General features: G+C 40.5%; 4 protein-coding genes across 6 annotated transcripts; 2 read left to right on the top strand and 2 right to left on the bottom strand.

Annotated features, from left to right (window-relative positions):
- Window positions 1-616: 616 nt before the first annotated feature.
- On the top strand, window positions 617-4,549 carry LOC110842345 (pre-mRNA-splicing factor CWC22 homolog). The gene is made up of 11 exons (XM_022088068.2): window positions 617-883; window positions 1,054-1,723; window positions 1,802-1,947; window positions 2,061-2,289; window positions 2,445-2,701; window positions 2,777-2,900; window positions 3,039-3,329; window positions 3,424-3,579; window positions 3,669-3,826; window positions 3,932-4,086; window positions 4,165-4,549. The coding sequence occupies exons 1-11, from the start codon at window positions 845-847 to the stop codon at window positions 4,376-4,378; spliced, it is 2,439 nt and encodes an 812-aa protein (XP_021943760.1). The 5' UTR covers window positions 617-844; the 3' UTR covers window positions 4,379-4,549.
- LOC110842351 lies at window positions 4,497-6,309 on the bottom strand. Its single transcript, XM_022088078.2, has 4 exons — window positions 6,012-6,309; window positions 5,215-5,940; window positions 4,986-5,121; window positions 4,497-4,910 (listed from the first exon to the last, which is right to left on the bottom strand). The coding sequence occupies exons 1-4, from the start codon at window positions 6,106-6,108 to the stop codon at window positions 4,841-4,843; spliced, it is 1,029 nt and encodes a 342-aa protein (XP_021943770.1). The 5' UTR covers window positions 6,109-6,309; the 3' UTR covers window positions 4,497-4,840.
- A 42-nt stretch (window positions 6,310-6,351) lies between these two features.
- Window positions 6,352-9,757, top strand: LOC110842346 (leucine-rich PPR motif-containing protein, mitochondrial). Its single transcript, XM_022088069.2, has 12 exons — window positions 6,352-6,658; window positions 6,778-6,899; window positions 6,979-7,101; window positions 7,222-7,489; window positions 7,555-7,690; window positions 7,777-7,970; window positions 8,044-8,131; window positions 8,212-8,416; window positions 8,534-8,758; window positions 8,832-8,943; window positions 9,031-9,451; window positions 9,526-9,757. The coding sequence occupies exons 1-12, from the start codon at window positions 6,498-6,500 to the stop codon at window positions 9,568-9,570; spliced, it is 2,100 nt and encodes a 699-aa protein (XP_021943761.1). The 5' UTR covers window positions 6,352-6,497; the 3' UTR covers window positions 9,571-9,757.
- Window positions 9,656-16,823, bottom strand: LOC110842344 (Golgi apparatus protein 1). Of its 3 annotated transcripts, none has more exons than XM_022088066.2 (13): window positions 16,553-16,823; window positions 16,309-16,483; window positions 14,795-16,237; window positions 14,351-14,710; window positions 14,089-14,249; window positions 13,499-13,985; window positions 13,304-13,392; window positions 12,269-13,079; window positions 12,006-12,166; window positions 11,636-11,891; window positions 11,276-11,566; window positions 10,904-11,147; window positions 9,656-10,770 (listed from the first exon to the last, which is right to left on the bottom strand). In XM_022088066.2, the coding sequence occupies exons 3-13, from the start codon at window positions 15,056-15,058 to the stop codon at window positions 10,475-10,477; spliced, it is 3,420 nt and encodes a 1,139-aa protein (XP_021943758.1). In that variant the 5' UTR covers window positions 15,059-16,237; window positions 16,309-16,483; window positions 16,553-16,823; the 3' UTR covers window positions 9,656-10,474. The 3 variants fall into 3 exon arrangements, with proteins under 3 accessions (XP_021943758.1, XP_035704940.1, XP_035704937.1); XM_035849047.1 differs by having other exon boundaries at window positions 12,269-13,076; XM_035849044.1 differs by having other exon boundaries at window positions 16,309-16,424.
- Window positions 16,824-16,904: the final 81 nt, after the last annotated feature.

The following is a 16,904-nucleotide window of genomic DNA, read 5'->3' as shown; positions in this document are numbered from 1 at the left end:
GCGTACTTGCTATTTTATCCACCTCCACACCTTATTAGCTCACCCTGCGTAGCACGGGAGCTATTGAATTCCTCTTGTCCGTCCGTCTGTCTGTCTGTTAACGAGTTTTTTGCATGAATTGATGCTAATTAAAAATCCCCTTCACAATTATTGATTATGTTAGGCGCACCATTGGTATTGAACAAACTGGATCGAATTTTTTTAGTAAATAAATAGCACAGTTGATATCTAATAATCGGTAACACAAAATGATGCGAAATAATTGGGGGATGGGATGCAAAACGCACCAATAGTACAGAATATCCGGGAGAAATGATCATACAATTTTGACAAAGTTTTAAAAATTATATAACCCGAATGGTCGCTAATTCTGCACTAATGGTGCAATGGTGGGCCGAATCTTTTGCACCATAAACGGCATATATATAATGAATATATAAGAGTTGTGATCTATTTTGTTGGCTTATTCCGCACCTTCGGTGCAAAGTTATTTATTTACTGACTTTCACTGAGGATTAGTTTATTGCGTAAGTATGGAGGGAGGATGAGACAGTCTCAATTTCCTCGTCACACGAAAAATCTCATCACGATGCCCATATGCCTGTGGGAAGTTGGAAGTTTGGAACGATTCCGCCGCAGCTTTCTCTCTCGCACCAACAAATCGTCCTTCGCTGTACCCAATTTGTGACAATAAATGCAAAGTTAGAAATATTCCCGACTAGTTGCTGCTTAATTGAATAAAGCTGAACCTTTATACCCCAACTATTTTGCGCCCCACAACTCTCAAGTGGAACAGACACCCCAATAAATCTATAAATTTCAAGGGTAAAGTTGTCAGAACAGAATGTACCAAGAGGAAGAAGCCGAAAGAGATTCTCCCGATGTAAGTCTACTTTAATAAAATTAGTCGAGAACTACTTATTATTCGATCAACTGATTACAAAGTTTGTGGTTTGTCGACGTAAACAATTTTTTAAGTTATATAGATCCAAATTTTGATCTTTATTGATTTCCTGATTAAGTTATAACTAAACATAAATTCTTTTTACACAGTCGGAGAGTTATCGTACGATGCGGAGCAGGGTTCAAATTGTTCAAAGGTCGGTACGAACAACACGAGGGGACGATGAGCGCGATGAAGGATTGACGAAAAATGAAACGTCGGATTATAATCGTCGAAGAAGTTCCAAAAGATCACCCTCTGTTGAACGAGAAGAGCAGGCGGAGGACGAGGACGAATACCGCAAGAAAGATAAGAAAAAATCGCACAAATCCCACTCCCGTGAGAATCGGGACGGGTCGGCAGATAGTCGTAGCGACAGAAGGAGTAGGAGAAGAAGAAGCAATGAGGGTGACAGAGAGGAAGGTCGACGAGATAAGAAGAGGGATGAGAGGCGGAGGATGAGTAAGGAACGACGAGACAAGAGCAGAGACAGGAGCGACAAAAATGTGAGCAGACGCGACAAGACGGACGAGAGGCGTGAGAAGAAAGAAAGCAGACGAGAGGGAGATGACGAGGATAGAAGATCGGACAGAAGGGATGATGATAGTAGACGACGACGTCGACATCGTGACCGTTCTCAACATGATGATGATGAACAAGGACGATCCACCAATGCTGAAAGGAGCCGTAAGCGTGGCCGCGAGGAAACTGATGTCAAAGACGTTGATTCTCCGAAAAAGAAGAAAGTAGTGGTCGACGATTTGACTACCCGTACTGGAGGTGAGAACAATTTTCAATTTATGTTCTCCGTCCCTTGTAATACTGATAATTATCTAATATGTCGTTCTACATATGTAGGGGCTTACATCCCACCCGCGAAGCTCCGTATGATGCAAAAGGACATTACGGATAAGAGCAGCATGGCTTTCCAAAGGTTGGCCTGGGAAGCACTCAAAAAGTCGATCAACGGACTCATTAATAAAATCAACATATCCAACATTGCTGTAAGTGTAGTAATTCTGATACTCTTCGTTCATTATTCAACTTTCAATGGAATAATATTTGCGTTCGTAATAATGACGATGATCATAAATTTTATTTTTTGCTTTTCAAATAGGTAATTGTTCGGGAACTATTTAAGGAAAACTTGATTCGTGGTCGTGGGTTGTTGTGCAGGTCAATTATGCAAGCACAATCAGCATCCTCGACATTTACAAATGTCTATGCCGCGCTGGTGTCTGTGATCAATACGAAGTTCCCAAACATTGGAGAATTGCTGCTCAAAAGGCTTATTATCCAATTTCGTCGCGGCTACATGAGGAACGATAAGCCTGGATGTTTGGCAGGTAGAAACTACTTTTGGTTATATTGGGAACTGATGGGGTTTTCTTTATGAAAAGTGAATCATATAATACAAAAAAATCTATATGTGGAGTAAAGAGTATACATGCTCGTTGACACATTTCAATAACATTAACAAAATTGCCATTCTTGATTTCAGCTGCAAAATTTGTGGCTCACCTGGTGAATCAGCAGGTGGCTCACGAGGTCGTGGCCCTAGAAATTCTTACATTGCTACTGGAACACCCGACGGAGGACTCGGTTGAGTTGGCCATTGCCTTTCTCAAAGAGGTTGGCAATCGACTCGAGGACGTGTCTCCCAAAGGAACGCATGCTGTGTTTGAAAGACTAAGACACGTGCTGCACGAGGGCCACCTTGAGAAACGAGTGCAGTACATGATTGAGGTCATGTTTCAGGTATGTCTCATGCCTTTGTATGGAATTGTTATCCTAGCAGAATGCTTTTATTGAGCACTGATTTTCTTGAAACAGGTGCGAAAAGACAAGTTCAAAGATTATCCATCCGTGGAGGAAGACTTGGATCTTGTGGAAGAGGAGGACCAGTTCACCCACTTGCTCACACTTGACGAAGCCACTGACGGTCAAGATATACTGAGTAAGTTTTGTTACACGCTGACGCTACTTGTGCTTTGCATTGACTAGGAATTAAGTACTATAGTGCCAATTGGTCAAATGTGATCGTAAATGACATTGATTTCTTAATAATGAACTTACGACTGAAATTTAATTACAGATGTGTTTAAGCTGGACGATGAATACATTGTAAACGAGGAGAAATATGCCACACTGAAAAAGGAAATTCTGGACGAATCTGATTCTGGAGAAGAAGGAGATGAGGAAGAGGGAGACGAAGGGGAAGAAGACGAGGAAGATGCTGAGGCGGCCGAGAAGGAAAAGGAGCAAATTTTGGATAAGACGGAAACAAATTTGGTTGCGTTGAGGAGAACCATTTACCTCACCATTCAGTCTTCCTTAGACTTTGAAGAATGTGCTCACAAATTGTTGAGAATGAATTTAAAGGAAGGTAATTTTTAATACCAGGAAATATTAATTTTTGATTCTATACAATTAATTATTCTGTTAATAACTTTTCATTACAAATTATTTGTAATTCATAGGACAGGAAACGGAGCTATGCGCAATGATTGTTGACTGCTGTGCTCAACAACGAACGTATGAAAAGTTCTTTGGTTTGCTAGCCCAAAGATTCTGTAATTTAAATCGGAAATACCAAATCCCTTACGAAGAGCTGTTTAAGGATACATATGCCACAGGTAGACAATGAAAAATGCTCAGTTCTAGTGCTATCTTCTACAGATATATCTAATAATGAAGGAATTTTGTTTGTGATGCTTTATTGCAGTTCACCATTTGGATACAAACAAGTTGCGCAACGTTGCAAAGTTCTTTGCTCATTTGTTATTCACTGACGCCATAACTTGGGAAGTTCTTCAAAATATTCGACTCACGGAGGATGATACGACAAGCTCGAGCCGAATTTTTATAAAAATATTGTTCCAGGTAATAATTCGCAATCATATACTCCACGGACCGACGTCCCATTACATATGTAATAAATACTACTATGCAAAAATAATAACTGATGAATTTTGTGTGCTTACTCAGGAGCTGAGCGAATACATGGGATTGCCCAAACTGCATCAGCGATTGTGCGACAAAACAATGGCCATTTGTTTTGAGGGCGTCTTTCCGAGGGATCATCCTCAGAATTCAAGATTTTCCATCAACTTCTTCACATCTATTGGATTGGGCGGCTTGACGTAAGTTCTTACAAACTTTAATAATCTCCTACATTATACTAGTAGAATCCTCATTTTATAATCCTTTTCCCATTCTAGCGACGAGCTGAGAGAACATTTAAAGAAGGCCCCAAAGCCTACAGCCATCGTCCCCCCATTGCAACACATGAAAGATAAATCGTCTGATGACTCGTCAGAGGACTCAGATTCTAGCTCCTCGTCGTCATCGTCTTCTAGCACATCATCGTCATCTTCGTCCTCTTCCAGCTCTTCTAGCTCATCATCAGAATCCTCTTCTTCAAGCTCGACATGAAAACTTACCGTATGCCAATAGTGACAGATTGACGGAAGTTTATCTTATTATTACTACAATGTAAAGTTTCATTAAATAATGCAGTGGCATCAAGTAGAAATGCCAGAATCTTAACATATTTTATATTTAAAAACTTTGTTATTCACAATAAAAACTGATTTTCTTACATCATGAAGTGGTTTAGGCGCAACAAATGTTAATTTTCACTCGCTGCACATACAAGTAGTTTTAGTTGAGATTCATAATATATATGCTATTCACATATTTACACAGATACGAGTATTATAATGACCATAGCATCTCTCGCAAAAGCCCCCCTTTGATAATGGACAACCGAACTATTGGTAAAGAGTACGGTGACAAATAAAATGATAACAGATAATTTTAAATGAGCAAAGGAAGCTAATTAATTAACCTAGACCATTAGTAGTGATTATTCTGTGAGTATCCTGTGGTTTATCATCACCTCAGATATTTTACAGGGTGCCCATCAATGCATGGATAGTTTCCTACGGTCTGTGCCCGAACATTCCTGTAACCAACAACACATGGTTCAATATTTAAACCTTTATATCATGAGATCGTGTGTGTATGTATAACAACGCACCAGCGTAACTTCATGTGACGGTTCTCTCCAGGAAAACTCTGCTTATCCCAAAACTTTTTGTAATAGTAGTACAAGGCCACTGGATCTCGTTTCACTGCATTCAAAGGTCCCCGGAATGGCTTTTTAGAACATGAACCTGACATTGATGAGGGAGGGACAGACGTGACATATTTTTATTGCACATTAACAAAATTAAATTACGAGGTGTGAGGGTGAGGAAATAACTTACCAGAAGAAACAGACTCGATTTCATTGTCATGTTCTCCCAACATACCGCCCAAGAGATACAAGAGTTCTGAAGTCTCGTCATGGCTAGCCTCATTTTCCTTCCCAATTCGTGGCATTGTTGCCGACTGTGTGGCAAGTCCCCCTCCTTGTGAAGGTCTATCCACTAGTAATCCATGCCCATGTGTACCAGCAGCGGTGGCAGGTCTTCTCTTCTCATCAACTGGTTTCTTTTGTGATGTTGAGTAAATATTTCGCTCCTTACTGACGCCATCTTCTCCAATCATTTGCTGGTCCCCACGAATTCCCTGTGTTTGCTTTTTAGAACGGATATTGAGTTCCGAACGACTATTTAGTTGCACATTTGGGTGGTTATGTCGATGGAGAAATCTACTACCACCTCCATCTACCCCATCGTGTGGGATTTGTTCTTCCGAGTCCCAAGCAAGCTTTGGTGGTTCCTTTCTACTCAGAATTTCTACTACGTGATCTCTGCTGCGTTGTCTACTTGGTCCCAAAGGCTCGGATTTGTCGTGACGGGCAGCAACATGATCAGCTCCAACGCCGATAGACCTGCTGCTAACTGGCCTCACATCCTGGATATTTGATGTAGAATTATTCGCAGTATGATTCGACGGTGCTGAAGACTCCAAATTAGTGTCCACAGGATCATGACCCAATTTGACCCGTCGTCTCTGTCTGTCTTCATACTTTACCATTTTCTTGAGATCTGCAAATAACAAACATGATAATATGACTTGACTTGCTTCGTTGGCTTGTATTACATATTAATTTTTATACCATGAATAAATTTCTTGATAACTTCATCATCATTGACATCAAAACCCCGATCTGCCAGATAGGCTTTGATTTCTTCCTTGGTGTACACGAGCGGCATTTTCTCCCCTTGCCTCTTATGCCTCGCGGAATACGTGACAATAAGAATCGTAAGAATCGATAAGATAAAAACGGTTCGGATTGAGTGCAAATTAAAATATAAAAAATTGTTGAAATGAAAATAAAATCTCAACCAGGGCCCGTTCGTTAAAATAAACAGAGTTGTTCCCGCAACGATGGCGTCTCATTTTACCTCTTTCTTTGCAACCATGTGATTTTCCCCACTCAAAAATTTACTCAATCCACGCGCTTTTCACTACCGGCTAATATTTTATTTTAATTAACTGTGGTGCTTACTGCTGCTGGTCTTTGTGCTAGTCAAATCTCAATCACAAATAAGTTTAGCTGCATAATAAATAAGCAAGTTCGACCGACCAGACTTGCCTCGAGATGTTGAGGTCCATATGTGCCGTAAGAAGTATTTGCAAGGCGAGTGCCGGAGTTAATCGTCCCCTTGTGGTCATTTCTTCGGCGATTCGTCGAGGAGTAGTGGAGAGAGATAACCGGTCAGCGCTCAGTCGAGAAATTCATTTCACCGCGGCCATGGCTAGGTAAGCGACGTCTGTAATTAATTATTAATTAATTCTGTGGGCAATTGATTTTATTAACTACTTTATTAAAGTACTTTACTTAATTACTTTATTTTATTAACTAACGTGTCATGGTTCAGCTTCGCCGACTCGCATGAAGAGATTGACAAATCCCTGCTCCGTCTGGATCATGAGATTAGAAGAAAAGGGAGGGTAGCTCGTCAGGAAATTGACGAGCTTCTTCAGGACATTCGGGATATGAGTATGTAGTCCATATAGTATAATGCATCCTATTCGAGACTATCATCTGATTTGATTAATTATTTGGATGTTTGTTGTAGGAAAAGCCACAAGCAACCAGAGTCTAATGATGATCCGATGTTGTGGTGAACTCGTTCCATCAGAAACTCCAGAAAATAGAACGAAACTGGTTCAAGAAGTTTGGAAGACGATGGAGATGTTGAGTGAGTTCCAATAAGGAAAAACTTTAACCCAACTCTCGTTCGTTTGTGGTTGGTATTATCATGTCCTAAGAATAGAATTTAAAAAATGGTGATAATGGTTGTGTTCCTTTTTGAGTTCAGATGTTCCTTTCGACATCAGTCATTACAATGCCTTACTCCGAGTGTACCTCGAAAATGAAGAAAAGTTTAACCCCACGGAATTTCTACAAGAATTGAGTAACAAAGGGCTGGAGCCAAACAGGGTCACCTACCAACGTCTCATTGCGCGATACTGTCTAGAGGGAGACATTGACGGTGCGACGACGATTCTCCAACACATGAAAGAAAAACAATTGCCCATCAACGAACAAATTATTAATGCTCTCATTGAGGGTCATTCAAAAGCTGAGTAGGTGTTTAAACTGTTTTATAGTAATTTGCGTGATACGCCAATTAATAAGATCAATATTATAGTGACATGGAGAGTGCAGAGGGAATGATCCCCGTTATGCGACAAGCCGGTCTGGAGCCAAATGATGACACCTATGTTAAGTTGATGTGCGGCTATGCAAGAAAGGGAGATATGGACAACGTAAACCGGATTGTGCGGGTAACTAAATACTAATCTTTTTGCCGTCACCACTCTGTATAACAATAACGAATAATTATTGTCGGATTGTATCCAAATGTATGCAGGAGTGCGACGAACGCAAAGTATTCTTCATTGATAAAGATTACTTGGACGTCATTTACACCCTGATTGCAAATGGTCATGATAATTTGGTAGAGTCAGTGCTTCCACTGCTGAAAAAGCGAACGGGATTCAACCAGGATGCAACAAACTTGGTTTTACGCTTAGTTAGCATCGGCCAGTTGGACAGTGCTTACAGGCAACTATTCACTTTTATGTGCATTTCGTCATTATTCTAGCAATGTAGTAAATATGTATGTATTAACAAGTAGAATCTTGAAAGAAATGTCGAAAATAGTTTGGAACGATGAAGTCCAGCCTTCCGGCAACTTTTTTCTGCAACAACTTGTCAAGACCTCGGTATGTGTATTTGATTTAAATGATTCTGTGGTACAACAATAACTAACTAACACTACCATTTCCAATTACCTTAATCGTAGGAGCCTGAACAAATCATCAAGTTTTGTAAAATGATGATGGCCGAAGAAGTTCACAACCATGCACTTTCCAAGGCATGTGACATTGCCCTTCAAACCCAGCAATTTAACAAAGCTTTTGACCTGCTGGATGCTTACAAAGAGACGGGGGCTCAAATCCGACAACACTTTTTCTGGCCTGTCTTTGCTGGGAGTCGATCCGAGAAAAGTAAGTTTGATGTAAACAGGCGAGATCTATAGACGCTCTACGCTGGGTTTCGGGCTTGGAATATTGCAGTGTGTTACTATATTTATTACTTATCCATTACACATTTATAAATTGTAGACGTGTATGACGGGCTGAAAAACATGAGATATCTGGATGTTCCACCCAGCCTGGAAACCCTGAGGGACTATGTAATTCCAGCCCTGTTTAAGAAATCAAAAGGATCACCTGCCCAGATATTGGAGAAACTAGGTTCCCACACGGGAAGGCCACTCGTCGTTCTCGTCCCTGCTGTCATGCAATACTTGCTCTCGGAAAGGAATATCGAGCAGGCAATCCAGTTTGGTAAAGCTACAACTTTCACAACGACATGTGCATACCTATCAATCAAGCTTATGTATACATTCTGTAAGAATAGCTCAACAATTTCGCCTGCGATTCTCAAACGCACAACTCCGTAAAACCATAGCTGACTCCTACTTTCGAGATAGAAATGCACAAACATTTGTCCAAATTATCGGCACAGCAAGGTACTGATTAACTGTAACCAATTTTGTACCCGCCTTATACGGCAGACCTTACACACACTGTCGGTATAATGATTGATAACATTTTAGTATGGATGGTGAAGACAATGCTCGAGAGGCCGCAGGTCACATGGTCTTGGACATATTGGAACGTTGCAGGGAGAAGACAGAATTCATTTTGCCGATATTCAAGGAGCTCTTGAAGCGCGGCATCGGGCTGTCCAACAGTGGTGGGGAGTTGATTCGAATGAGACTGGGGGATGAGCTGACTTCAGAACTTGCAAACCTTATTGCTCAGCTTACCTCGGGAGCTCTTTCCCCTAAAGTAGAAATGTACGCACCATACAGGAAAATCATGCCTCAACAACTGGAGGGCAAGTCGGTATCTGAACTTGAAGCACTACACGAAGAAGCTGTGATAAGTGGAAAGCCTACCCGAAGTCTCAAAAAAGCACTCTTGCTTGCATATTTCAGAAAGAAAGACTTGGAAAAGGCTCATGCCATTCGGCAGGTATTAACACAGTTGCAGTTCAACTTTTTTTTATTACAATACATGTGGTATAACATTAATGAACTCCTTAATAGGAACTCGCCGCATATGATGAGCTACTCAGACAAACTCTTGGATGAAAAGGCTAAAATATGTATTGCGCTGGCTAGTTTTTATGAAAATGCGTCCGAAAGCGGCGAAAAATGAGACAAGTTGGGTATTTGATCTTACACACTAAAAGACTGGATTTTTATTCAAGAGAAATATATTGTATTTACCAAAGCCATATTGATAAATTATTAGCTAAATAAAAACCATATTTGATTAGATTCATCATTTCATACATATTTACATATTAAGTTACGATTACCTAAGATGGTTTGCGTTTGTATCCAATGAGAATAATGATGACTCGGCAAACAGTAGGATATACATAAGTAAAATCTGCTTTAATTAATTAAAGAATTAGAACTCATGATCGTTCTGGAAAAAGCAGCTGCATCAGAAGTTCACGAGGTCGAAACAACGTTCAGCAAACCGTCAACATCCAAATCTGTATCACATGCTTACATACTTACGACACTGGAAATAGGCTTCATTGAGTTATGCACATAGAAAAATTGGGGTGTAACAGTATGTATCAGGATAAAAACGTTGTGAAAAATTACGCATCAATTATTTTATATCTATGAACAATTTGACTTCAGTCCCAAATCTCTTTATCACTATTTGTTCTTATCCAATTTCACGGAAACGATTTATCATTAATTATTATTAGTATGATTATTAACAGACAGATAAAAGCAGGGTGTGACTATGATTGTTTTTTCTTCTTTCCTTGTCCCACAAACAATGCGGAACAATTATGTATATTATGTCTAAGTAAATATATGTGCGTGTAGATAACCTAGCATATGTATGTATAACCTAGGTACATATGTAGATAATTGGTAGGTAGGTAAGGTAAAGGTCGGATCATTTCGGATGTATGGCGTTGAATTGGATAAGACACACATGGGCTTAAAAAGAGTAGTAGATTCCCTGCTACTTGTTCTTTTCCGCCGTCCGTCTGCTGGTCGCTCTTCCGCAGAATAGGCCAAAAATAAAAATGAGACCAACGACACTCATTCCCGTCGTCAACAAATAATTACGCTGAGGAGAAATTTGAACTTGTTCAACCAAGTCTACAAGAGATTCCATTCGGCCAATGGGATTTGACTCGTCCGCCATGTGAAATAATTCGCTTCTTTTGGATAACATATCTCTACACTTTTCACTTAGATAGGTTTTTTCTGTCCCCTTCTGCTCCTCACTCAGTTGGGCGAAGAGACATTTCAAAACTAGAAGGAAGGCCAACAGAACGCACCCACATTAGTTAATAATAATAATACATAACTAACCATATAGTCCGCAGCATTATTGATATATTATGTAGATCTGTATAGTTATTGTATAATGATGGTTAAAACATACGGCGTCCTTCTCCTGGTGGCACTCCTTCACAATGTCTAACTAGGTCGACTGCACATGCCCGATTGAGAGTGGGATCCACGTGAATGTCGATCATAGTGGACTGGATTAGTACAGCAATTTTGTTTTTACACGTTTTGTCCAATATCTTGCCATCGTGGTATAACTGTTTGAGACATTCTTCAGTGTAGCCCTTGTCTGGTGCTGCCTCATCGTCATTAGATGATTTTGATTGGCATTGCTTCATCTATAAATAAGTGTTATATACGTTACAAAAAGCATATTCTGCCTCAAAATAAAGGTTTGGCCAACTACTCGGCATACACATTCAGATATGATTCGATTTCGATATCTGTATATTATGTAGGAACTCACGTAAATAGTGCAGGATGAATACAAGTCAGCATCATACTTGACATCCTCTTTTGCCGCATGCTCCAATATTTCTTCAATGTATGCTTTGCAAGTGTCAGTCAAACGGTTCTTTGGATTGATATATACATTTTTGAGACATCCCAGAATTCGCCCCTGGCCAGGAGCAACGGATGGACAAAACTTTTTCATGTCTAGCTTGCAGGATTTGTGCAGACGTGGGTTCAATCTGGAATCTGTATTCTGTTCAATCATTCGCTCTCGCACAATTCTGGCACACTTGACACTAAATCCCTACAAGAACAACAACAGTGCCGTTATACTAGAGGCTAGAGCGCATCTATTTACAATGTATAGTATTACCTCCTTATTACTACTGAGTTTCAAACAGTTGAGCATATTGTCCGGATTAGTGTTACAGAATAATTTCATTTCCAAAGAACATTCCGAGTTGAGCACCAAATCCAGTTTGGAATCTGCATCCGTTTCTTGTTCCACCCTAAACAACGCTTCATGACAGTCAGAATCTGTAGGGATTTTTATAGAGTTATCTCTCAGACATTCGAGCACGTGGCCTCCTCCCGGTGTGACGCTGGAGCACAAGTCCATGATGTACTTGCTATTATGAATTTATGTGAGCAAACAAAACATGAAAATCATCAATCATGCATCACAACTATGACGAGTAGTTGATTTTATCGTCGTTAGTATTAATAGTGTAACACGTACGTACCTGCACATTTTGTATATGGACTGAGCATCAGATATCCCAGTCTCCAACTGAAGTTTTGCTAACAAGAGGTTTCGAACCTGCTTTCTGCATCCCTTGCTAACTCGAAGTGTGTTCTCCGTCACAATGTCATCCCGAATAGTTTTGCTTAGACAATTGACAACCTGCACGTATGTAGTTGTTAACAAATAAGCCAGCACAATTTGTAATTTTATAACTATATTTATACAGACGCGTCAGAAGTTCTTAATACGACGTTGATTTACCTTCCACGACGTCAATGGCTGCATATCTTTCCCACCACAGTATCGAATCACGTCTGATTGACATTGCAACTTGAACTTCGGGCTGAACCGAATTTCTTTGAGCTTCAAAAGTTGCAAGTGCTCAATACTGATTCTACACTTTTTGTTCTTCATTTCGGGTTTCAAGTCAATGAGACAGTCCAACACGTCATCCTCCTCAGACTTGTCTCCATCACACTTGCCCTCGATGTATTCTCGACAATGTCTCCATATGAATGGGTCCACCGTGGGGTTCTTCATTTCCAACTCAGTAAAGTTTGACACCGCTTGACGACATTCTTTCTCCAAATCTTCCAGATGTGTTTGCAGACATTGTAACTCTTCTCCTGCCTTAGTCTTCTCACTGCAAAGCTCCGCTAGGTCACCCATGCATGCTTCCTCAATTTCAGGGAGGAGATGGACAGACAAGGCCCTTTGACGCATTGTTTCTCGAACATGTTGAGCACATTTTTTGCTCACCATCTTGGATGGATCTTCAGTAGCAATATTTCTGAACAGACAGGACAGAATTATGGGGCCTCGAGCAGGATCCATATTGTTGGGGTCGTCGGACCAATCTGCCTTGGCTCCACATACACGCGCAGCATCTTTTCCGCAAGTCTCGTATAACAGAGAGTCCATGGTAAAGTCGCGCGCCATAAAGAACTGGATTTGTATGAGCGTCGTTTCGCAGTCATCCGTCATGATGTTGGCTTCCGCTCCAGATTCGGTTGTGAGCAAATTAAAGAGACAATCTAGAACTCGACTAGGTTGGTATTTGGAGCAGGAACTACTATTGATGTAAGATTTTCAAAAATACAATCATTAATTCTTTTAAAAAAGCAGTTGGATGTATCGCATCTTGTTAATCAATTTATATTGGGTTATAAGATTAAATGATATCATTTGTGTCAATAATAAGTTTTTTTATGTTCAAAACAACAATAATGTTACATTAGGATATCGTGACTTTTCCCATCAAATAATCACTATACTGTTTAAATAAGTTCGCCTTACCTGTCTACAACTCGTTGACAGTTTTGCTGTAGCACAGGGTCCACTTGCCAATCACTTGAAACATCCGACATCTTCAATAAATTCTCCAACTAGAAAAATAGTAGTGAGACAAAGCACAATATGATGACAAAAGAGATTGCTACATTTCATGCCTTACATTGAATATATTGCTACGATGCGAAATTAATTAAATACCTCAACGAGACATTTGTCACTTAGCCGTTCCTCGTCCTGTCTCATTTGTGCATGAGCCATAAGACAGTGCAACGTTTTCCCGTGAATCCCTTTTTCAGCACAAAACTTGTCCTTGTCCTCCATACAGGCTGAGAGAAGTTCCGGAGTCACTCTGTAGTCTTCCATTAGCGACTTTCGATGTTGCTTAATCTCTTCCAAGCAATCTCCTCCAATGTCTTGTCCCTTGTGATACTCATTCTCCAGGCAGAGCAAGATTTGTGAGAGGCGGACTGGCTTGTCACTCGAACTCACACGACGTCGGCACTTGTACTTTTTTATTTCATCTCGGCATGAGCCAACAATTCCACTTGCTTTGTAATCCTGCCATCCTAGTTTCTGACGACGGTAGATCTGGTCTCTGCAGTCCGTGCTCATCTCAGACTCGAGCTTGTGGCGAAGCAGACATTTGTATACGTGACCATTTCCAGCTTCGACGCGAGAGCAAAATCTACCAGAGTATCAAGACCGATCGTAATTTGATGATGATGATATTTGTTTTAGACAGAGTAGATATTACTGTGTATTTATTTAGTTTTGGCCAAACTGCTCACCTTTCTCTATCGCTTCTGCATGCAAAATATAATGCTCTGTCCAAATGGAAATCGTCACTCTGCAATTCTGCCACTCTTAAGATTTGGAGTTGACATTCTTTATTTAAATCTTGGATCTTATCCGACAAACACTCGATAGTTTTTCCCTGGGAATGTGGCAACTAATAAAATTGAGTGAATATAGAACAAATTAATCAGTCTGCAACGTTACCCATATTATTCATATGTATTTATTTAACTATTTATTTCGCGTTCTGCTCACCTTCTTTAGCGCAGCATGGTCTAACTCATTCCTCCCACATTTGTGTCTAACAATATCATCTTCACAATCCGTGGCAAACTTCCCAATCATCTCGTAATCTCCAAAGATAACCCCTTCAAGCCTCGTGACAAGAGTTTGACATCGCTGTTTCTCTACTTTATCCTTGTTGTCGATGATACAGTTGACCATGTTAAACCCAGGTTGACGTCGTCCACTTGGCGTCCAGCAACCTGTCTTTTTAAAGTCCTCGATACAGTTTCTATCCGACAATTGAAGAAACCCAGCCTCCTCGGTTATATTTTTCCGGTAATGCCACAACGCACTATTGCACGCGTCCGAGATTTCATCAATTGCGGTTCTCTATGATAGCATGGATTGGACGAATTGATTAAAAGTTCATGAAATTGAATGCACTAATATTCAATACAAAATTGCCGTAATTACCTTTTGATTAAGGATACACTCGAGTGCATCCAGATCTGGGAGATTTTCCGGCGTCTTTCCACAAATTCTTACAACGTCTGCTTGACAAGCTGGATTTGTGGTTATCTTTGAGTTAAAGTCCTTAGGCAACCCCTCATCCACTCCTCTCTTCTCTCCACCATCCAAACCAGTGTTCTCCGCACTAACTTGGACTAATAGTAATGCGGACCAAAAAATAAGCACCTTCCGTGACGGTGACTTTTCAAAAAATGAGAACACGATCATGATTTTTAGTTGGTTTGCCCTCTATCACCGGCCTTGTTGATTGTCACTTCACAAAACTAGTAAAAGACAGACGTCATGATGAGAGGTTGGCGTAGGAATGCCAAATTTTTAGCAATAATTTGTTTATTGTGTTATCAGTATCGGAACAAACTTAAGTTTGAGGTTTTTCCGCAGCTGAAAAAATTGGTTTCTGAAGAATTGGAGCGAGCAGAAGCGAAATCAACAACAGGGCAGAGTGCGAGTCAACACTCTCAGCAGCAGCAGTAGAAAAATCCCCTCAACTTCTCACCCATCCCCAGTTTATTGAATTTATTCATCTTTTAACAATTATTTTGAAAGTATGTTCATTTAGTATCCTCCCTAGTTTTATGTGTCAAATAAAATGATTAAAAACCCCCACCGCCACGACTTTGTGACAAGGATAGAAAGTAAAGGCGTCCCCTTTGCGACCAAACTGTCTCAACGTCCCTCCGTCCACTAGATGGTCATGAACGAAGACACTGGTGCTGCTGGAGCATTTGTCACTACTTCTCCGCTCAAGGTCGAGTATGTCCAAAAGGTCAACCCCCGTTTGCATAGGTTTGACTTTTGGAGCACAGCCAATGGTGCAATGTGCTCGGGAATTGATAGAGAACCGATGACATTCTTTCTCGACAGGTACAAATTTAAGTTCATCACATTCTAAGTCTAAGAGGCGTGGTCCACGATGAAGATGATGTGAGGATGTCTTATTGTCGCCCTGTTCCGAAACAGACTTGACCGACATATAACTTTTAGAATTCGTCTCTTCTAACTCTTGGTCCAAGAGGCGGACGGCATCTTCTTCATGTTCCGTGGTAGCTAGGGTTGGAGGGTGAACAGAGGTTGATTTCAGAAAATAGTCACCAGCAGCAGCAATAGAATTTGTAGTAATTGAGACGGGAGTCACACCACTCCCCCCATCACGTTCATCAAAGAGTTTCCTCTGGCCAGGAGTCAACTCGACCTGGATTCCAAATGTTTTCTCCGTAAAAAACAATCCGACCAAGTTTATGTGAAACTTTTTCCCTGTGAACCGTGCTGCAAGTGTGGAATACTCGACATGAGACTCGCGTCCGAGAAACTTTGCCGTAACATGAAACATAAACTCTTCTGCCGACTTGAATTTTACTCGTGGATGTCTGTAGAATGTCTCAGGGTCTGTATGGAAGATAACGACTCGTGCCTGATACTGAGATATGGAATTGTATTCATTCAATGTTGTTTGTTACCTTTGACTCCATGAACTTCGCAGGCGTTGTTTATAAATTCCTTAAACTGGGTCACTTTGAGACACTCTTGGAAATAACGCTCTGCAATCTCTTTCAGGGCAAGGGAAACTTTGCTACTGAAAAACCAGGCGTAATAGAGGACATTATTTGGCAATTTAGTCTCGTCGTCTTGAATCTATGTACATACATTATATTAACAACTGCGTATTTATATTCAGAATAATTCTTATTACTTATTTATTACCTCATTACTCTCCATGTTAAGGGCTAGCTGTCCCAGCTTGTCAGCGACAATGTCGTCCAAGGACTCCTCCTTGGACGAGGAAGGGGGTGAATGCCTTTCGATCGTCGTCGTAACCATTCTGGAGCCCCTCGTTTTTCTCCCCTCCTTCTTTTGTACTCTCACCTCCATGTTCGGGAGCTTCTTTTTACTACCAAGTTTCACCTTCTGTAATGATGCTGCCATATGTCGTCTTATCAATGCAGTCTGTTGACGACTGAGATATGATTTCAATATTTTTTCTGTTGCGTCACTTATGCACGTTGAAAGTTTAACGTTTGTTAACGTTCGTTTGTGTTGCTGTTCGACCCACGTG

Source organism: Folsomia candida, unplaced genomic scaffold (assembly GCF_002217175.1).
Source record: "Folsomia candida strain VU population unplaced genomic scaffold, ASM221717v1 Fcan01_Sc001, whole genome shotgun sequence".
In the NCBI taxonomy this organism is placed as follows: Eukaryota; Metazoa; Arthropoda; class Collembola; order Entomobryomorpha; family Isotomidae; genus Folsomia; species Folsomia candida.
Note: the sequence above shows the minus strand (reverse complement) of the source record. Positions and strands in the feature narration are given on the sequence as shown.